Here is a 23,697-nt window from a genome sequence, read left to right as displayed (position 1 = left end):
TTTTTTTTTTTTTTTTTTTTTTTTTTTTTTTTTTTTTTTTTTTTTGAGACTGAGTCTCGCTCCATCACCCAGACTAAAGTGCGATGGCGTGATCTCAGCTCACTGCAACCTCTCCCACTCAGCCTCCTGAGTAGCTGGAACTACAGGCACGTGCCACCTCACCCATCCAGCTAATTTTTTCGTATTTTTAGTGGAGAAGGGGTTTCATGTTAACCAGGATGGTCTCGATCTCTTGACCTCGTGATCTGCCCACCTCGGCCTCCCGAAGTGCTCGGATTACAGGCATGAGCCACCACACCTAGTCCTTCTATGGTTTTTGTAGTTTTGGGTTTTACACTTAAGTCTTTAATCCATCTTGAGTTAATTTTTGTATAAGGTGTAAGGAAGGGGTCCAGTTTCAATTTTCTATATATGGCTACACAGTTTTCCCAGGACCATTTTTTTGTTATTATACTTCGTGATCTGGGATACATATGCAGAACATGCAGGTTTGTTAAATAGGTGTGCATGTGCCATGGTGGTTTACTGCACCCATCAACCCATCATCTGCATTAGGTATTTCTCCTAATGCTATCCCTCCCCTTGCCTCCCCCCACCAATAGGCCCTGGTGTGTGATGTTCCCCTCCCTATGTCCATGCGTTCTCATTGTTCAGCTCCCACTTATGAGTGAGAGCATCAGTGTTTGGTTTTCTGTTCCTGTGTTTGCTGAAAATGATGGTTTCCAGTTTCATCCATGTCCCTGCAAAGGACATGAATTCATTCTTTTTTATGGCTGCATAGTAATCCATATTATATGTGTCACATTTTCTTTATCCAGTCTATCATTGATGGGTATTTGGGTTGGTTGCAAGTCTTTGCTATTGTAAATAGTGCTGCAGTAAACATACATGTGCATGTGTCTTTATAGAAGAATGATTTATTAAACTTTCGATATATATCCAGTAATGGGATTGCTGGGTCAAATGATATTTCTGGTTCTAGATCCTTGAGGAATCGCCACACTGTCTTCCACAATGGTTGAACTAATTTACACTCCCACCAACAGTGTAAAAGCATCCTATTTCTCCACATCCTCTCCAGCATCTGTTGTTTCCTGACTTTTTAATGCTTGCCATGCTAACTGGCATGAGATGGTATCTCATTGTGGTTTTGATTTGCATTTCTCTAATGACCAGTGATAATGAGCTTTTTTCATGTTTGTTGGCCACATAAATGTCTTCTTTTGAGACGTGTCTATTCATATCCTTCACCCACTTTTTGATGGGTTTTTTTTTCTTGTAAATTTGTTTAAGCTCCATGTAAATTCTAGATATTAGCCTGTTGTCAGATGGATAAATGGCAAAAATTTTCTCCCATTCCATAGGTTGCCTGTTCACTCTGATGTAGTCTCTTTTGCTGTGCAGAAGCTCTTTAGTTTAATTAGACACCATTTGTCAGTTTTGGCTTTTGTTGCCATTGCTTTTAGTGGTTTAGTCATGCCTATGTCCTGAATGGTATTACCTAGGATTTCTTCTACGGTTTTTATGGTTTTAATTCTTACATTTAAGTCATTAATCCATCTTGAGTTAATTTTTGTATAAGGTGTAAAGAAGAGGTCCAATTTCAGTTTTGTGCATATGGCTAACCAGTTTTCTCAACACCATTTATTAAATAGGGAATCATTTCCCCATTGCTTATTTTTGTCAGGTTTGTCAAAGATCATATGGTTGTAGATGCATGATGTTATTTCTGAGGTCTCTGTTCTGTTCCATTGGTCTATATCTCTGTTTTGGTACCAGTACCATGCTGTTTTGGTTACTGTAGCCTTGTAGTATAGTTTGAAGTCAGGTACCGTGATGCCTCCAGCTTTGTTCTTTCTGCTTAGGATTGTCTTGGCTATACGGTCTGTTTTTTGGTTCCATATGAAATTTAAACTAGTTTTTTCTAATTCTGTGAAGGAAGTCAATGGTAGCCTGACAGGAATAACATTGAATCTATAAATTACTTTGGGCAGTATGACCATTTTCATGATATTGATTCTTCCTACCCATGATCATGGAATGTTTTTCCATTTGTTTGTGTCCTCTCTTATTTCCTTGAGCAGTGGTTTGTAGTTCTCCTTGAAGAGGTCCTTCACATCCCTTGTAAGTTGGATTCCTAGGTATTTTATTCTCTTTGTAGCAATTGTGAATGGGAGTTCACTCAGGATTTGGCTCTCTGTTTGTCTGTTATTGGTGTATAGGAATGCTTGTGATTTTTGCACATTGATTTTGTATCTTGAGACTTTGCTGAAGTTGCTTATTAGCTTAAGGAGATTTGGGGCTGAGATGATGGGGTTTTATAAATATACAATCATGTCATCTGTAGAGACAATTTGACCTCCTCTTTTCCTAATTGAATACCCTTTATTTCTTTCTCTCACCTGATTGCCCTGGCCAAAGCATCCAATACTATGTTGAATAGGAATGATGAGAGAGGGCATCCTTGATTTGTGCCAGTTTTCAAAGGGAATGCTTCCAGCTTTTGCTCATTCAGTATGATACTGGCTATGGGTTTGTCATAAATAGCTCTTATTATTTTGAGATATGTTCCGTCAATACCTAGTTTATTAAGTGTTTTTAGCCTGAAACGGTGTTGAATTTTTTTGAAGGCCTTTTCTGTGTCTATTGAGATAATTATGTGGTTTTTGTTGTTGGTTCTGTTTATGTGATGGGTTACATTTACTGATTTGCGTATGTTGAACCGGCCTTCCATTCCAGGGATGAAACCAACTTGATGGTGCTGGATAAGATATTTGATGTGCTGCTGGATTCAGTTTGCCAGTATTTTATTGAGGATTTTCACATCAATGTTCATCAGGGATGTTGGCCTGAAATTTTCTTTTTTTGTTGTGTTTCTGGCAGGTTTTGGTATCAGGATGATGCTAGCCTCATAAAATGAGTTAGGAAGGAGTCCCTCTTTTTCTATTGTTTGAAATAGTTTCAGAAGGAATGATACTAGCTCCTCTTTGTACCTCTGGTAGAATTCAGCTGTGAATCTGTCTGGTCCTGGACTTTTTTGTTTAGTAGGCTATTAATTACTGCCTCAATTTCAGAACTTGTTATTGGTCTATTCAGGGATTTGACTTGTTCCTGGTTTAGTCTTGGGAGGGAGGGTGTATGTGTCTAGGAATTTATCCATTTCTTCCAGATTTTCTAGTTTATTTGTGTAGAGGTGTTTATAGTATTCTCTGATGATAGTTTGTATTTCTGTGGGATCAGTGGTGATATCTCCTTTTTCATTTTGTATTGTATCTATTTGATTCTTCTCTTTTTTCTTCTTTATTAGGCTGGCTAGTGGTCTATCTATTTTGTTAATCTTTTCAAAAAACCAGCTCTTGGATTCATTGATTTTTTTTGAAGGGTTTTTCGTGTCTCTGTCTCCTTCAGTTCTGCTCTAATCTTAGTTATTTCTTGTCCTCTGCTAGCTTTCGAATTTGTTTGCTCTTGCTTCTCTAGTTCTTTTAATTGTGATATTAGGGTGTCAATTTTAGATCTTTCCCACTTTCTCCTGCATGCATTTAGTGCTATAAATTTCTCTCTAAACACTGCTTTAGCTGTGTCCCAGAGATTCTGGTACGTTGCGTCTTTGTTCTCATTGGTTTCAAAGAACCTATTTATTTCTGCCTTAATTTCGTGATTTATCCAGTAGTCATTCAGGAGCAGGTTGTTCAGTTTCCATGTAGTGGTGTGGTTTTGAGTGAGTTTCTTAATCTTGCATTCTAATTTGATTGCACTGTGGTCTGAGACACTGTTTGTTATGATTTCCATTCTTTAGCATTTGCTGAGGAGTGTTTTACTTCCAATTATATGGTCAATTTTACAATAAGTGCTATGTGGTGCTGAGAAGAGTGTATATTCTGTTGATTTGGGGTGGAGAGTTCTGTAGATGTTTATTAGGGCTGCTTGGTCCAGAGCTGAGTTCAAGTCCTGAATATCCTTATTAAATTTCTGTCTCATTGATCTAATATTGACAGTGGGGTGTTAAAGTCTCCAACTATTATTGTGTGGGAGTCTAAGTCTCTTTGTAGGTCTCTAAGAACTTGCTTTATGAATCTGGGTGCTCCTGTATTGGCTGCATACATAGATTTAGGATAATTAGCTCTTCTCGTTGCATTGATCCCTTTACCATTATGTAATGCCCTTCTTTGTCTTTTTGATCTTTGTTGGTTTAAAGTCGGTTTTATGAGAGACTAGGATTGCAATCCCTGCTTTTTTTTTTTCTTTTGCTTTCCATTTGCTTGGTAAATATTCCTCCATCCCTTTATTTTGAGCCTATGTGTGTCTTTGCACATGAGATGAGTCTCCTGAATACAACACAACAAAGGGTCTTGACTCTTTATCCAATTTGCCAGTCTGTGTCTTTTAATTGGGGCATTTAGGCCATGTAAATTTAAAGTTAATATTGTTATGTGTGAATTTGATCCTATCATTATGAATCTAGCTGGTTATTTTGCACATTAGTTGATGCAGTTTCTTCATAGTGTTGATGGTTTTTTCATTTTGGTGTGTTTTTGCAGTCACTGGTACTGGTTTTTCCTTTCCATATTCAGTGCTTCCTTCAGGAGCTCTTAGAAGGCAGGCCTGGTGGTGACAAAGCCTCTCAGCATTTGCTTGTCTGTAAAGGATTTTATTTCTCCTTCACTTATGAAGCTTAGTTTGGCTGGATATGAAATTCTGGGTTGAAAATTCTTTTCTTTAAGAATGTTGAATATTGGCCCCTACTCTCTTCTGGCTTGTAGGGTTTCTGCAGAGAGATCCGCTGTTAGTTTGGTCGGCTTCCCTTTGCGGATAACCTGACCTTTCTGTCTGGCTGCTCTTAACATTTTTTCCTTCATTTCAACCTTGGTGAATCTGACGATTAAGTGTCTTTGGATTGCTCTTCTCAAGGAGTATCTTTGTGGTGGTCTCTGTATTTTCTGAATGTTGGCCTGTCTTGCTAGGTTGAGGAAGTTCTCCTGGATAATATCCAAGTTGGATAATTTCCAACTTGGTTCCATTCCCCACATCACTTTTTGGTACACCAATCAAATGTAGGTTTGGTCTTTTCACATAGTCCCATATTTCTTGGAGGCTTTGTTCATTCCTTTTCATTCTTTTTTCTGTAATATTGTCTTCACATTTTATTTCATTAAGCTGATCTTTCATCTCTGATATCCTTTCTTCTGCTTGATCAATTCGGCTACTGATACTTGTGTATGCTTCACAAAGTTCTCATGCTGTGTTTTTCAGTTCCATCACATCACTTATGTTCTTCTCTAAACTGGTTATTCTAGTTAGCAGTTCCTGTAACCTTTTATCAAGGTTCGTAGCCTCCTTGCACTTGGTTAGAACATGCTCCTTTAGCTCAGAAGAGTTTATTACCGACCTCTGAAGCCTACTTCTGTCAATTCATCAAACTCATTCTCCATCCAGTTTTGTTCCCTTGCTGGCGAGGAGTTGTGATCCTTTGAAGGGGAAGAGGCATTCTGGTTTTTGGAATTTTCAACCTTTTTGTGCTGGTTATTCCTCATCTTTGTGGATTTATCTACCTTTGATCTTTGATGCTGATGACCTTTGGATGGGGTTTTTGCGTGGACGTCATTTTTGTTGATGTTGGTGTTATTGCTTTCTGTTTGTTAGTTTTCCCTCTAAGAGTCAGGCCCCTCTGCTGCAGGTCTTCTGGATTTTGTTGGAGGTCCACCCCAGACCCTTTTTGCCTGGGTACCACCAGCGGAAGCTGCAGAACAGCAAAGATTGCAGCCTGCTCCTTCCTCTGGAAGCCTCATCCCAGAGGGACACCCACCAGATGCCAACTGGCGCTCTCCTGTATGAGGTGTCTGTCAACCCCTGCTGGAGGTGTCTCCCAGTCAGGAGGCACAGGTGTCAGGGACTCACTTGAGGAGGCATTCTGTCCCTGAGCACTGTGCTGGGAGATCCATTTCTCTCTTCAGAGCTGGCAGGCAGGAACATTTAAGTCTGCTGAAGCTGCACTCACAGCTGCCATTTCCCCCAGGTGTTTTGTCCCAGGGAGATGGGAGTTTTACCTATAAGCCCCTGACTGGGGCTGCTGCCTTTCTTTCAGAGATGCCCTGCCCAGAGAGGAGGAATCTAGAGAGGCAGTCTGGCTACAGTAGCTTTGTGGTGCTGAGGTGGGTTCCGCCTACTCCAAACTTCCTGGTGGCTTTATTTACACTGTGAGTGGAAAACCGCCTACTCAAGCCTCAGTAATGGTGGATACCCCTCCCCCACACCAAGCCCAAGTGTCCCAGGTTGACTCAGTCTGCTGTGCTGGCAGCAAGAATTTCAAGCCAGTGGATCTCAGCTTGCTGGGCTCTGTGGAAGTGGGATCTGCTCAGCAAGACAACTTGGCTCCTGACTTCAGCTCCCTTTCCAGGGGATGAACAGTTCTGTCTCTCTGGGGTTCCAGGCACCACTGGGATATGAACCAAAAAACACCCTGTAGCTAGCTCAGTGTCTGCCCAAATGGCCGCCCAGTTCTGTGCTTGAAACCCAGGGCCCTGGTGGTGTAGGCACCCAAGGGGATCTCCTGGTCTGCGGGTGCAAAAGCCATGGGAAAAGTACAGTATCTGGGTCAGATATCACCATCCCTCATGGCTTCCCTTGGCTGGGGAAGGGAGTTCCCTGACTCCCTGTGCTTCCTTGGTGAGGCAGCACCCCACCCTGCTTCTGCTCACCCTCCGTGGGCTGCACCCACTGGCTAAACAGTCCCAGTGAGATGAGCTGGGTACCTCAGTTGGAAATGCAGAAATCACCCGCCTTCTGCACTGGTCTCACTGGAAGCTGCAGACCACAGTTGTTCCTATTTGACCATCTTGCCCTGGACCTCCCCAGCACCCTTTATTAAACAGGGAATCCTTTCCCCCATTGCTTTTTTTTATCAGATTTGTTCAAGATCAGATGGTTGTAGATATGTGTGGTCTTATTTGAATTCTCTATCCTGTTCCATTGATCTGTGTCTGTTTTTGTACCAGTACCATGGGCATAGTATGTTTTAAATCAGTGTCATGAAAGATTATGAAATTAGCATTTACCTCCCAATTTAAGTCCATTGTTTTATTACTTTTGTAATACATAATTTTGTTCTGAAACAATAATTTCCACAGTTGGATCTTAATATTTACTATCCATACTTTTACTAGGATTTCTTTATTATTTGTTTCATTCCCCCCCATTTTTGTTTGTTTGTTTGTTTGTTTGTTTGTTTGTTTTGTTTTGAGATGGACTCTCACTCTGTCACACAGGCTGGAGTGCAGTGGCACAATCTCGGCTCACTGCAACCTCTGCCTCCTGGGTTCAAGTGATTCCCCTGCCTCAGCCTCCCGAGTAACTGGGACTACAGGCATGTGCCACCAAGTCCAGCTAATTTTTTGTAATTTTAGTAGAGATGGGGTTTCATCATGTTAGCCAGGGTGGTCTCCATCTCCTGACCTCATGATCCGCCCACCTCAGCCTCCCAAAGTGCTGGGATTACAGGTGTGAGCCACTGCACCCCGGCCTGCCCCACCTATTTTTTTATGGTTGCTTTTTTCTTTTTTTCCTCAACTTTACTAAATTGTAAATAATGAAAAATGGTATACATTTACAGTGTATAGCATGATGGTTGGATATATGTACACATTGTGAAATGATTATCCCAATCAAGCTCATCCATCACCTCACATGGTTATCCTTTTTTTTTTGTTTGCAGTGAGAACATTGAAGGTACCTTAAGTCTTAGCAATTTTCAAGTATATAATACGTTATTATTAACTATAGTCATGCTATACGGTAGATCTCCAGGGCATATGCTTCCTTTAGAACTGAAACTCTGTACCCTTTGACCAACATCTCCCATCTCACTCCCCATCCCCAGCCCCTGGCAACCACCATTCTTCTCTCTGCTTCTATGAGTTTGACTTTTTCACGTTCTACATATAAATGAAATCATGTAGTATTTGTCTTTCTGTGCTTGGCTTATTTCACTTAGCATAATGTCCTCCAGGTTCATCCATGTTGTCATAAATGACAGGATCTCCTTCTTTGTTAAGGCTGAACAGTATTCCATTGTGTATATAGATACTACATTTTCTGTATCCATTCACCGATTGATGGAGCCTAAGGTTGGTTCCATATCTTGACTATTATAAATAATGCTGGAGTGAACATGGAAATGCAGATATCTCTTTAACATACTCACTTCATTTCCTTTGGATGTGTATACACAGTAGTGGAATTTCTAGATCATGTGGTAGTATTTTTAATTTTCTGAGAAACCACCCAACTATTTTCCAAAATGGCCATACTAATTTACATTCCCACCAGCAGTGTACAAGGATTCCCTTTCCTCCACATCCTTGCCAGAGATCATTTTTGTTCCTTGTAAAGCCCTTTTTATCACAGGGGTTCTGTATTGGGATGTGGCAATTGCTACTTCCTTTGCCACTTTCCCCCTGCTTCACCTCCAGCAGTAGTATTCCTCAGGCTAGATAGTAGACAAGAAAAATTGTAGAAACATGATGTATCCATCAGTTCTGCCTCCCCTGTTATTAAGTCAGGATTATTAATTATTTTAATTATTATCCTAATTGTTAATAGGGTCTCCATGGAGATATTTTGTGCTTCTACCTCACCGTGACCAGTACATACTTCTGCACTCAGACTCTAAAGTATCTCTGAGGAGGTCTTCCAGAACATCGACCTCTAGGGAAATCTTTATCCTTTCTGAAGCCTGAGGAGGCTTCAGAATCCTCCCTTATGTTGGTCCAACTTGCACAGCACTTGGCAGACTTTCTACATTGTGTATAGTTTGGGAGTCATAGGCATTTTCTTCTTTAATTGATGATGGCATTTTAAAAATCTATATTTTGTTCTTTTTGTTGTTTTCTGGTTTGCAAGGAGCAGGTAGTGGGATAATAATGCTTTTACATTTGATTTTTTTGTCAGAATCTCTTTCGGCATTAAATCATATTTTTAATTCCTGATATCAGATATTTACCATCAGAATATATGCACTATTTAATGGAATCTAATAAAGGCTTTCTGAAAATATTGCTCATCATTACCTTATAACTTGTACTTTGTGTGGTATTTCCATACAAAATATTTGCATGTTTTTGTTTTGATATTGTTTCTAGTAGCGGGTATAGTCTGACTAATATATAATTTAATGAATAGAGTGGGATGGTTTACAGTTGAAGTGTTTTTTTCCCTAAAATTAAGAACTTCAGGACTTTTCTTGTGAGTGTTATAGTCATATTTCCTTTTTAAAAAATAAAGTTACCATCTTCACTCACTTATTTCAATGATTATTTTAAACTTTTGCCAAGTCCTCAGTACTACCAGATTGCACCCACTCCACCACCTGCCCATGTCATTCTGAGAATATAGCTTTGCCTTCTCTTTTGCAGAGTAAGTAAGAACCAATTTGTGAAAACCAACTCAAGCTCCAACCCCTGAAACACAAACTTACCTATATCCTAACTCATCCTTAGCTTCTTATATTTATTTAGTGACATTCAGTCTTGTCCAAGGTTATTTCTACCTCTTGCAGTCTAGATGCTATCAATTCCCTCCTCCTCGGGGACCTCATTCCATCTACTGTTCTTTTTCTCTCTTGTATTTGAAGTCTTCTTCTCTCCATTGGTTTAGAGCTTCGCCACTTACTAACTGTGTTACTTCAAGGAATTGCTTAACCCTTCATAGTCCTGCTTTCATAATTTATTTGTAAAATGAGGACATCAGGAAAAACTGTTTTGCAGGATTGATGCAAAGACTAGAGATATGGTATGCAAGGTTCTTTGTATAGTGCCCAGCACCTTGTAAGAGGCAATATTATCCTGTGACACACACTCCCACCAATTCCCTAATTTTCTGCTACTTTTCAAAGCCAAGCTTCTAGAAAAAGTAGTTTACATTCAGAATTTCTGCTACTTCACTACCCATTCACTCCTCACCTGCTGAAGTCTACTTCATTACCTTTCTGCTGAGGCTGCGTAGGGTAAAGGTCCTCAATGACTTGCTAACCGACACAAACTTTCCTTTCTTTTTAATCTTATTTGACCTCCCAGAGACATTGTACCTACTCTCTAAAACTCTTCCTACCCTTGGTTTCCATAATACTACTCTCTTCTGGCAATGCTTTTACCTCCTTTTGTTTTCCTTTTTAAGGAGATTTCATATTTGGTTCTCCATTCTTTCACCACATATACTCACTCTGATGTTATCATCCATAGCCATATATCCAGCCCCAGTCTCACTCCTGAGTTTTAGACTGCACTATCCACTACAATAGCCACTAGCCACATGTGGCAACTGAGCACTTGAAATGTGGTAAGACCGAATTGAGATGTCCCCTAAGTGTAAAATACATACTGGGTTTTCAAGACACAGCATGAAGAAAGAATGTAAAACATCTTGCTAATATTTATATTGATTGTACTTTTATATGATAATATTTAATATGTATTAGTTTAAATAAAAGACATTACTAAAAATTAATTCAACCTTTTTTTTTACTTTTCTAACATGACACTGGGAAAATTTTAAATAACATATGTAGCTCACATTATGTTTCTATTTGACAGTGCTGGTCTAGAACCACATCTATCAACAATATACCTCTACTAGAATTCCTACAAATACCACAAATTTTGTATATCACAAACCTAACTCCTTCTCTCCAACCCCTCACATACAATTACATGAGTACTGAGCTTTCCTTGTATTCTATATTCCAGTGAATGGTACCACCATCTGCTGAACAAACCATAACTGTATTTACATAATGTCTTCCCTTGCCTATTGTATCCCTATATGTGTCTATAGAACTTATGATCATTCTGACTACTATTTCCCTCATCAGATTATAAGTTAATTCATTATGTTAACTCATCAGATTATAAAATTAAACATAACAGAATGTGTTTTTAACTGTTTATACATTGTATAGCTAGATGATTAGTATATTGTAAATGCTGAGTAAATATTTTGAATTAATAAATGAAAGGTGATATTTTTTCTCTCTTTTTTTGTAATAGCCTTATTCTGATCATGGAGTTCAAGCAACATATCACCAGGTTTATGCTCCAAGTGCCATCAGTATGCCTGCACCTGTGATGCAGCCTGAACCAATTAAAGTAAGAAGTTTGTTTTGACTTTTTACTTTGTATTTCTTCCATTGTATTTCAAGTTTTCCAACTTTCTCTTTTGGAAAGGAACAACTTTGGATATTTACATCATATTTGTGATCAGAAATACAGAATTAGCAAATTCTTTCGTGTGAAGGAAACATAATTCTAAATTAACTATAATGGTCTTTTTGTATTTGTTGTGGTAACATATGCAACTTAAAATTTTTCTATTTCAACCATTGTTAAGTGTGCAATTCAGTGGCATTAATTACTTTCACAATGCTATGCAACCATCACCATTGTTTCCAAACCTTTTCCTCACCCCAGGTTGAAACTCTGCACCCATTAAGCAAAAACTCCTCCTTCGTGCTTCTTCCCAACCCCTAGTCCCTGGCAACCTCTAATCTATATTCTATCTATATGAATTTGCCTATTCTAGATATTTAATATACAGTACTCTGATTTTTATTATCTATGTTGATGACATGTGACATTTATGGGGAGATTAAAACAATTAATGATCTCCTCTTCCAGTTTGGGAATCATATTCATGCCTTCTTAGTCAGATTCAGGCCACAGAATGATAATCTAGTTATACCCATGTATATCCTCAATATATTTTGACTATCTACTATGTAGCAGGGAATTCTTCCTATTCCCTCATGAACAAGTTTCTTAGTGAAACTCTTGCATCATCCCTTTAAGGAAATGAACTTTATCTGCAGTAAAGAGCAACTGTTGAGATGGTAATATTAATTCTGTATACAGTGTACTTTGGTGAGGAAGATAGGTGTAGTCTTTGCATTAAAATAATGGATATTAGCTATTTCACACTCATATTTATGTTCTGGCCTATCCTATGTGTTGAACTCAATACCAAGACAGTCTACTTTAAGGAACCTCCCGATCTTCTTGTGTCCCTTCACCCCGTTACCACTCACCGCCATTACCACTCACTGCATCCCTTCATTGACTTTACCACTATACACCAAACATGAAATAAAACAATAATTTTGACATATTGTCAAAACCTATAGTGTTACTAAACATTACTTACAGAGGCTTCATTTTTAGTATTGTTAGAATATCTAAAACAAACTTCTTCTGTCATTAACATTTACTCCAAATATACTTCTGCAGAAATGGCTGATATTGCTATGCCATATTATGTAAGTGATAGTTATTTTCAGTTACTGAGAGAGAGCTATATCACAAGTGATGGAAATTGTATAATTTATACAATTATACAAAATGAATAATTTGAATAGAGGACGGAGTGGTGGGTGGTATTTGGATAGGAGAAATTTCCAAAAGATGTTAATGTTAAACATTCTTAAAATTTAATTCTTCTAGCTTAAGAGTATATATTTCTCTAAATTTTCTTAGATCTGTGATTAGGTAACATCAAAAATTGTATGGAGAAACTGGTATCTTACTCTTCAATATAGTCATATAAAGATTACCAATTCTGGCCAAGTGTGGTGGCTCATGCCCGTAATCCCAGCACTTTGGGAGGCCAAGGTAGGAGGGTTGCTTGAAGCCAGGAGTTTGAGACCATAGTGAGACCCTGCCTCTACAAAATAAAAATTTTAAAAACTAGCTGGGCATGGTGGTGCACCCCTGTAGTGCTAACTATTCAGGAGGCTGAGGCAGGCTGATCACTTGAGCCCAAAGGTTCAAGGTTACAGTGAGCTATGATCACGCCATTGCATTCTAGTCTGGGCAACAGAGTGGGACCATGTATATCTCTAAAATTAAAAAAAATAATAATTACCAATTCCTCTTTCGTTAGAGACAAAAAAAATAGACTTCCAAAGTCAAAACTGAAACACAAGACAATTATGTAGAATTTTGTGTTTCTCATTTTTATTTTTTAAGGTTAAATGTTCTATGCATTTTGTACTCAATATTTTTCTTTAGGTGATTTAGTGACCCTCAATACAAAATGAGGCCCCACTCAGAGACAGAAACTCCAAAACCACTTCTGTAGTTTTCTAGAACTGTGTAATGCTGTAGAAATGCTTTAATATGCATGTATTACTATGTGGCAAATTATCTATTTTTATTTATAGTGCATTTGTATTATAACATGGAAATCTTAATATACAAATGTTGTTCTACATTACAAAACAATCTTTTCCTAGAACATATTACCAATATTAAAATATTAGTGAATGACATTTGAAACATTAGCTTTTTTTACTTTCAATGCAAATTTTCTCTAGTACCAAAAATCTTGGTGACTTTTAAAATAGAAAGGTGGAAATATTCTTTGGAAGAGTTGTTGTTTTTATAAGTGTAAAACTCATTTTTAAAACTCTAATGATTACAACTTTATAAATGTTAATTGAGAATATCCCAAAGTAGGAATTTCAGATGTCAAAACTATCTTGAAGCAACAAATCTATTCCATAAAATAGAAACCTTATGCAGAGTTCGAAGCACAAGTCTAACTGCTGTGAAGTACTGTTTACCAGAAATTACTCATTGACTATAAGCCACAGCCTACATACTCTGTGAAATCAAATACAAAAATGAATAAATACGAAACAGACCAATATAGAGGTAACTAGATAAATATGATACTAATTAGGGCCATCATTCCCTAATTCAGCAGTAACATCTCACACAGAAACAAGTTTTAGGCCACGTGTGGTAACTCACACCTGAACCCCAGCACTTTGGGAGGCCAAGGCGGGAGGATCACTTGAGTCAGGAGTTTGAGGCCAGCCTGGCAATATGGCGAGAACCCATCTGTAATTTTAAAAAAGAAAAAAAAGAGAATTAAGTTCTAAAGTCAAAAAAAGCAAAACCATGTAACATCAAAATTATCCCACTGAACTAGACTAGGAAGGAACAAAAGGGAAATCTGTATTTCTGGGTATATGAACTATTATGTTTCTAAGATAAATATCAAATCCCAAGGTATAAAGGGTATGAGTGGAGAATTCTAAAGTGTTTCGGTTTTCTTACAGTGTTTTTACATTTTTGCATTAATATTAGTATCTAATAAAATTGTTCTCATATGGATTAAATTCAATGTGTATTTTATTTAACCCCCATGGTTACTAACAATCAATGAAAACATACAGCTATTAAGGATCATTTTTTTTTTTTTTTTTTTTTTTGAGGCGGAGTCTCGCTGTCGCTCGGGCTGGAGTGCAGTGGCCAGATCTCAGCTCACTGCAAGCTCCGCCTCCCGGATTTACGCCATTCTCCTGCCTCAGCCTCCGGAGTAGCTGGGACTACAGGCGCCCGCCACCTCGCCCGGCTAGTTTTTTGTATTTTTTAGTAGAGATGGGGTTTCACTGTGTTAGCCAGGATGGTCTCGATTTCCTGACCTTGTGATCCGCCCGTCTCGGCCTCCCAAAGTGCTGGATCATATTTAACCACTTGCCCAGGCTATAAAGAATTTCTTCTAAGTACTGATTGAACTTAAATGAAAAACACAAGTAATGGTCTACAAAGTGTGATTCAGAAATAAATTGGAGAGGGATCTGAACTACTACCACTATCTGCTTCTAGTTCAGAGGCCCGGAGCATGCACTACCTAAAAATTAGCAACTATCTCTACTTTACAAAAAGATTCCACTGCCAGTATCTTTTTCGCAACCATTTCCTCATTTGAGTATCATTAATACTTCTTATAAATCAATTTAGAGACTAAAATTGTGTTGTATTCTGAAAAACCTAGGAAGGACAAGTATAAAGCAATGTAATCTAGAGAGCAGAGGCAGGAAAAGCTGGTGCTTTGTAGCTCTGAATATATAAGGAGGGTATACATTTTCATGTATGCTATATATAGTCAAACAATAGACAGCCTCAGATTCTCTAGAATACGTTTTTTACTTATAAAGAACTAAGCAGGAGGAGTAATAAATGCTCATCCACTTAGACATTAGAAATTGTGTAGGTTCTGTGTCCACCAAGCCTCTTTTTTGATGTAAATCTAAAAGAGGTGACATAGCACAGTAAGGAGAATCAAGTGTTCATGACACCAGTTCTAGTTGTCATGGGTAGCTCCCCATTCAAGGATGAGTAAACAGAAAAGTATATATTTATATTATATGGATTCTGTGAAAAAATAATTGAATATGGCACTACATTGAAGGCAAGGATGAATAGTATAAATATGTATATATGTATAAGAACATATGTATGAGAGGAAATTAAATATAATTTTTAAGATATATCCTATGTTCTCAGTAATAGATCTTTTAAAAACAATTGCAAACCGAAAAATAGGAAAAATGAAATGGTTGCTGGCTAGTGTAAGAAAATACTGTCCAAAAACTATTGACATGATGGAAAGAATCATATTTGCCTTTGTCATAATGGGCCAGTAGTCACATAAGAAAATGAAACCCTTGATAGAGAAGGATATTTTTAATTCTTCCAGAATGTAAAAGACAATAACATGAAAGATGAAATGAGGAGATAAAATGCTAGAATAGAGAGAGCAGAGAGACAGGTCCAACCAAAAAATAATAATTCTCAAGAAAAGAATACAGAATAAATGGAACAAAAAGAACGTGCAGAAATTTTAACAGCAAAACAAAAACAAAAACACTGTGACTTGAATTTACAAGTCAAAAAAGAATTCATCATGCCTCAAGCAAAATTAATGAGAGGCAACCCATGCATAGATATCCTGGCAGTTATCTTTCCCCCATCATCCCATCCCATCAAATGTCCCTGGCCTTTTAACCTGTTTTTTAACATTTTATTTTGAAATAATTTTACACTTACAGAAAAGTTGTAAAAATAATATATACAGTTCATGTATCTCTTCACTCAACTTCTGATTTTAACAGCTTACATAATCGAAACAATTAGCAAAACCAAGAAATTAGCATTCATAAAGTACTATTAAGTAAACTACAGACCTATTAAGTAAAGTACAAACTTCACCATTTTTTTCACTTATGTTCTTTTTCTGTTCTAGGATCTAATCTAAGATCCTACATTAATTTGTCATGTCTCCTTATTCTCTACCAATCTGTGGCATTTACATAGTCTTTTATTGTCTTTCATGACCGTGATACTTTTTTTAAAAACTGATTATTTTGTCGAACACTCTTCACTTTGAGTTTGGCCTATGTTTTCTCTTAATTAGATAAAGGTTATGAATTTGGGACAATAATATCACACAGGTGATAATGCCCTTATGAGTGTGTCATATCAGGGGATATGAGATGCCAATATGTCTAATTACTGGCAGTGTTAACTTTGATCACTTTAAGCTTAAAAAGTAACTTGCCCACAGTAGCATAGTTGAGTAAGTGGCAGATCCAGGATTCTAATCCAAGCATGCTTTCTACCATGGAGAAAAAGTTAGCCAGTTTCTTAAATCCTTGCAGTGAAGATCCCTGACAAACTATGCACAAAGAACTTCCCATTAGGATTTTAGTGCGTCCCTCTTAACTATGAACATGCAGCCATGTTAGAAGAAAACCTCTAGAGTGAGAGAACAAAATAAACAGAAGAAAAGAAATTCATAAGAAACATACAATGCAGGGAGCAGAAGAAAATGTCAAAGAAACTACAATTAATATCCTCTCCAAAATAGGCAAAAACTAATGAGAAGTGGTACATGCATAGACAGCCTGATACTTTTTCTCTCAAACATCTGTCCTTTTAATTTGTTTAGCCTTGCATTTTGAAATAATTTCAGATTTATTGAGAAGTTATAGAAATAATAGAGTTTCTGTATATCCTTCACCTACTTCATCCTTTGGCTAGAGGGCACTGGCACAGGAAATGAACATCAGTACAGTCCTCTAAACTATACACCTTATTCTAAAATGTCACTAGTTTTTTCACTAATGTGATAACTGAAATAAATTATGTGTGAGTTAAATATTAAAGGCAAAAGTTTTCAGAAAGTAGCATCAAAAAAGACTGAGGTGAATAATAATAGAGAAAAGATAAAATTAGATTAATCCAAGAAGTCAAATATTTTTTAAATTGAAGAAAGAGGAATAGAGAAAATCATTTGGAGGAAATTATCAATAAATTAATACAAGAAACTTAAGGACAAGAGTCTGTAAATTGAAACTCCTAGAAACTTAAGAACAAGAGTCTCTAAATTGAAAGGGCCTACCAACTACTTGCCACGATTACTGCAAAAGACTCACACTAAGGCCAGTTATTTCAGAATGGCAGGAATAATAGAAAAAAATTCAGAATGGCAGGAATAATAGAAAAATTCCAAAAGCTTCTAAAGAGAGAAAATAGATCACATTTCCCCCTTGATCTTATCCATTTTTTAAAATAAATTTTACAATAACTTTTACCTCAAATATATCATATAACCTAGAAATAATTACGTCTCAATGGTTCACTTTGTAAGAATGTTTAGCGTATTTTTTGCAGTAATTTTCTGCTTTCTTTTTCATTATGCAGACTTTAAATAGAATTCTATCAATTTCAGTTAGTTTCTCTGTGTACAACTAAATCAGATAAAAAACATTGAGATAAAATTCCATTCCATACATTTTCTTTGCCATTCTTTCTTAAGTACTTTAGACCTTAGGTATATCATTCAAGAACCAGTGTTATTTAAGAGCGTTGTATTTTTTGTTTATATTTAAACTTCAAAATAATAACAAATTTAAAAGTATTTGTACATTGCAGAACACTATCTTTGCAGAATAAATTCTTTCTGCAATGAGATATTCCTAACCCAAACTGTAGTAGCTCTTCATTGCAATGTTAAAGTAGCTGCCTATTTCTTCTTGTAAACCTTTAAGGAAGAGTTCTTCATGTCATCCTGGAAATTTAAAGTAAGGTTTATTTAAAGGCCTCCTCATTCAACTTTAAAGTTTGGTCAAATAATTTTTACTTAAAAAATATTTATAGGATATCTTTTCTGTTCCATACTGTCAATTTTGTCTTATTCATATAATGCTTATATGAGCTGGAGATTACCTCAGTTCCCTTTGTTTTCACTTCCTATATTGACTTTTGGTAAGTTTTTTTTTTTTTTCTCATTTTTGAATGCTGCTCCTTAAGTAAGTTTCTTAAAAATAAGGAACGGAAATAAAAAATCAGATCAGTGTGTTTATCCTTCTAATCTGGAAAAAATATGTATATATTTAATTGGAGGATGGTATTACAACTATAGCTAAAATAGGCTGGGCACAGTGGCCCATGCCTGTAATCCCGGCAATGTGGGATGCCGAGGTGGGCAGATCACTTGAGATCAGGAGTTCAAGACCAGCCTGACCAATGCAATGAAACCCTGCCTCTACTAAAAATACAAAAAAAATTAGCTGGGCATGGTGGTGCATACCTGTAATACCAGCAACCCGAAAAAAAAAAATAGCTAAAATAAAACTTTACTTAAGGATTTAAGTTATCATTGCCATTTCTGTTACATATTGCTACATACTGTCAAATATGGCAGAATCTTCATGTATTATGGGCCATTAGTTAACTCTATACATCACATAAATAAGTTGCCCTTCACATAGAAATAACACATGGGCTCTACCATATGACAAGCCTTAAGTAAGAGCTCATTCTCAGTAGTTCATCAAATGTCCATTGAGCATGACATTTGAAGAATAATTTTGCAGTGCTGTAAACACAATTAATAAGACCTTACCCTCACAATAACTTTCAGCTTTCTTCATGACCTGAGCCCATAATTTTCTTGTAACTTTAACTGTTACTTTGGAATTGTCATTGGCTATTTCCTTTAAATATGGCAAAATTCAGTGCCAACATGTACTTTTTATTGAAACTGGCAGGACCTAAGTTAAATTATCTTGTTTTGGAAAGAAGTAAAAGGAATAAATGAGGGAAATATCAATAGATCTTCTCTAGGATATCAGGTTAAGTTATAAGTACTATACTGTACATTTCTAAAAATTCTTATGTGAACATTTGTGACTCAAAGGTATCACTTTTCTATTTTGAAATGAATAAATACTATCAGTCAGCAACAAGGCAAGGATGTCCCCTCACCATTTTTTTTCAACTAACAGTAAAACACAGAATAAATACAGATGGTAACCAGTGCACAAATACTTATCTTCCTAAATATCTAAACATATGTCTAGTTAATCCTGTTCTTTTAGTCTCAAAAGCACTAGTGTTTTATAGCTTCTTTCTCTCAAGGTTTCTATTAAACTTGTTATTTCTGATTTGTACTTTCATTTAATTAAAGTGAATCCAATATATTTAAGTCTGGTAATAAATTATTCTCACATTATAAAGTTGTCTTACTTCAGGCTGCCATAACAGCTATATCATAGACTGGGTAGCTTATGCAACAAACATTTATTTCTCAAAGTTTTGGAGACAAAAAGATTGGAAAGTCCAACACTGAGGTGCTGGGAGGTCTAGTATCTGTTAAGGACTGACTTTCTGGTTTGCTGATGTCTGTCTTCTCATTTCTGCAAGGTGAAAAGCAGAGAGAGCAGAAGCAAGCTCTTTCCTGTCTCGTCTTACAAGGGCAGTAATGCCATTCATGAGAACTCACCCTCATGACCTAATTACCTCTCAAAGATCCTGCCTCCAAATGCCATCACACTGGGGACTGGGCTTTAACATATGAATGTGGCTGAGACACAAACATTCAGTCCATAGCAAGAATATGTTCACTCTATGCTCTTAAAGCATCTTATTAAGGTTTCCTTTCATAGTATATCAGAAGTTCTCAGCCTCAAAATTTCTTTCCAGCCTAGAAAGGTTAAACCAGTGGCCACAAAAGGGCCCAATAGTAAATGTTTTCAGTTTTACAGGCTTAAATACATAGTTGCTATCAAAACTACCCAGCTCTGCCATTGTAGCATGAAAGTAGCCATAGACATAACAGAAACAATGAGTAAGGCTGTGTTCCAGTAAAACTTAATCTATAAAACAGGTGATGAGCCAGATTTAACCTGCTGTCCATAGTTTTATGACCCTTGAGTTAATCCATTAACAGGTTAATGTATCCTCTTAAAGTATAATATGAAACATAGCATAAATTCATTTGTTATAATTTCATTTTTAATTATATCTTTTAAATCTACTTTTTAGTTTAACATGGATTATCTAACCCTGAGCCTCTGGGCTGTTTTGATATTTACATTTGCCATAAGCCCTTCCTAGCCAAAATACTTAAGTGGGGGGAAAGTGTAACTAAAAGGTAATTTGAGATATTCATTCATTCCTGTATAAGGATGAGGATTGATTGATACAGTATTCTGAGTAAATCCTACTCAGAATTACAGGAAAAAAGTAAATCTTTTATCGGGAAAAATCTTATTTTTATTTTCATATCCAATTATGGTTTTCCATTCTTAGTTTGAGCACTTACTTTCCTTGCATTCTGAGTCTATCATTCCTTCTAATTGAACATTCTTTTCTCCTTTTACCTAATGTTTTTTCTTTTCCCTTAGAACCTAGACTACATGGATAGGCAGTGTACTTTTCATGACATAAAATTCAACTTATGACACCTTAATCTCTTACAGAATAGTTTTTTAAACATTCTTTAGATAACATCTTCCTCTACTTTCAGGACATATGATGAGAGCAGGTAGCAGGATTTTGTATTCTACACATCATTAATATTTTTAATTTATCTGTCTTAGAAAGGTGTGGGGGAGAAATATAGGGGTATCTTTTTTATTCCATATGAAATTATTTCTTCAATATTGCAATCTATTCAAACTACTCATCTTAAGATAATTACCAAGATATATTTCACAGCTTCTTATTAGCCAAATCCCAAGGGTCTTGTGCTAGTCCATGTCCTCTTAGATTTTATTTAATTCAATACTGTCACCTAGCCTGTCCTCAACTTTTATTATTCCTAAGATATGACTCTCTTTCTTTGCCTTCAGTTTGATCTTTCAATGTCTCTTTAAGAAATATATTTCTTCCTCTCTTATCAACTACCTTAATTATAGCACAATTCTCTTTGTCCTCTAAACTGTCTTCCTAAGGGAGTTTTCTAAGTCCATTGTTGTAAAAGAAGTCAAAAACAGTCTTGTATAATCAGAACTCTTCTACCAGACTGTCTAATGTCAATTTGGCACTGCGTCTTCTATGTCTTCTTCATCATTGTCTGGTACTAGTTCAGAAGGAGTCATCTCTATCAAGTTGTCTTTTGTAAATTCCTCTGGTGTAGTGTCTATTAGCTCTTTAATTTTTCTTAAATCTGTATCTTGAAACCATTCAATCCTCCACCATTTTTGCCATATCCATAATCTCTTTCATGATTTTCTTGATTGACTTTATTGTAAATCCTGTGAAGTTAGGTACAACATCTAGACACAGTTTTCTCCAGTAGGAATTTATTATTTCAGGCTTGATGGTTTTCACAGCTTTTTCTATAACAATGGCATCTTCAATGCTGTAATCCCTCAGACTTGCATGATGTTCTCTCTTTTGGGGTTCTCTTGCATAGCATTAACAATTCTCTCCATAGAATATCATGTGTAATGAACCTTAGAGGTCCTTATGACCCTCTGAGGTTGAATTAGAGGCATTGTGCTTAGGGACAAGTAGATCACTTTGATGCCTTCAGTGTAAAAGTCTGGCATCTGGTGTTTATGTTTTCCCTTCAAGACTGTTATTAGCAGCTTTATAGATAAGGGCAGTACTGATCATAAACCTGACTGCATTTGCACAAAACACTAGAGTTAGCCTCTCCCTTCCTGCCTTAAATCCTGGTGCTTGCTTCTCTTCCTTATTAATAAAGTCTTTTGTGGTTTGTTTTTGTTTTTTTTTTTTTTTTTTTTTTTGACTAAGGCACTTCTGCCTGCATTAAAAACCTGTTTAGGCAGATATCCTTTTTCTTCAGTGATTTTCTTAATGGCATCTTGGAACTCATCTGCTGCCTTTTGGAAGCTGTTTCTCCTGTTATCTTGACATTTTTTAAGCCAAACCTTTTTCTAAAATTATCAAACCACCTTTTAGAGGCATTACATTATCCAGCTTTAGATCCTTCACCTTCCTTTTGCTTTAAGTTATCATATAATGACTTTGCTTTTTCTCGAATCATATTAGAGTCTATAGGTATGCCTTTCTTACCATAGCAATCCCACATCCACATAAAATCTGCATTTTCCAATACAAGATCAAAAGGTATTATTTTGCAAAAAGTGCAAGATGTTTGTGCCTACTGGCATAGTTGCAGCAATGCCTTCATGAATTTCCTTTTTTTTTTTTTTTTACAGTCGTCCTTAACACTGGATTCATTTGTCTTGAAATGGTGGGCACCCTCCGCTGCAGATCTCAATCTGCAGTATATATCAAGCAATTCAACTTTTTCTTGTAATGTCATGACTTTGCTTCTTGGGAGCACTTCCTGCATCACTAGTGGCATTTCATAAGGGTTCTATGGTGTTATTCAAGGTTTACAGTATTGCACTAAACACGAGAAATATGCGAAAAGTGAGAGATTAAATTTTACTTTGATATGCAATTTACTGGAGAGGTGAACTGCTCACACAGAGATGACTGTCATCACATGGGGTTTTGGGCAGACGCAACACTTGAGCTCACCATTTGAGCTTACTGCAATAGTAACAGGAAATGGCTATGAAATTTTTACAGTAGTACAGTATGTACTACAGTAAATTTTATGAAGTTATGATATAGTACTGCATCTTTACATTTGTTTACATTTCTCTCAACCGCAAATGGCACCATGTCTGTGTCTGCGTGTAGAAGTTTTGATAAATTTCAACTTTTTATTAAGTATTTGTGTATATTTTATGGTAGTAAATGATAGAATGACCCTACATATATTTTATGCACTCATGACATGCCTAACTTTAAAAGTGCCTTATTAACTTTTTCAATATTTCTGGGCAGTAAAGCTCATCTGTAAGTTTTTTCAAATTGTTGCAAATCTCCAAAGAATTTTCTGATATATTTACTGAAAAAACTTCACATATAAGTGACCAGGCGCAGTGGCTCATGCCTGTAATTCCAGCACTTTGGGAGGCCAAGGCAGGGGAATCATTTGAGGCCAGGAGTTCAAGACCATCGTGGCCAACATGGCAAAACCCTGTCTCTACTAAAAATACAAAAATTAGCCAGGAATGGTGGTACATGACTGTAATCCCAACTACTCAGGTGGCTGAGGCATGAGAATCCCTTGAGCCCAGGAGGCAGAGGTTGCAGTGAGCTGAGATCATGCCATTGCACTCCAGCCTGGGCAAAAGAATGAGATACTGTCTCAGACAAAAAAAAAGAAAAAACCTTCACATATATTTATTAAGTGCACCCATGCAGTTCAAACCCATGTTGTTCAAGGATCAGCTGTATTAATTTCTCTCTCCACTGCCAAAACCCTTTTCAAAGCTCTATTACTGCCTAATGAGATTACTATATATTTATTTTCTTTTGTTTTTTTTGAGACAGAGTCTCACACTGTCGCCTAGGCTGGAGTGCAGTGGCGCGATCTTGACTCACTGCAAGCTCTGCCTCCCAGGTTCAAGTGATTCTCCTGCCTCAGCCTCCCGAGTAGCTGGGACTGCAGGCGTGCACCACCATGCCCAGCTAATTTTTCTATTTTTAGTAGAGACAGGGTTTCACCATATTGGCCAGGCTAGTGTCGAAC

The 23,697-nt window shown here is 36.8% G+C and overlaps 1 protein-coding gene across 5 annotated transcripts in view; it reads left to right on the top strand.

Annotated features, from left to right (window-relative positions):
- BOLL (boule homolog, RNA binding protein) overlaps positions 1-23,697 on the top strand; it is a 61,501-nt gene that overhangs the window by 33,969 nt on the left and 3,835 nt on the right. For all 5 annotated transcript variants that reach the window (XM_023218223.1, XM_023218220.1, XM_023218210.2 and 2 more), the window contains one exon: positions 11,037-11,135. In XM_023218223.1, the coding sequence (XP_023073991.1) occupies positions 11,037-11,135 (99 nt within the window). The remainder of the gene's footprint in view (positions 1-11,036; positions 11,136-23,697) is intronic.

This window comes from Piliocolobus tephrosceles, chromosome 11, assembly GCF_002776525.5.
Source record: "Piliocolobus tephrosceles isolate RC106 chromosome 11, ASM277652v3, whole genome shotgun sequence".
NCBI lineage: Eukaryota > Metazoa > Chordata > Mammalia > Primates > Cercopithecidae > Piliocolobus > Piliocolobus tephrosceles.
This window is presented reverse-complemented; position numbering and strand designations above follow the sequence as displayed.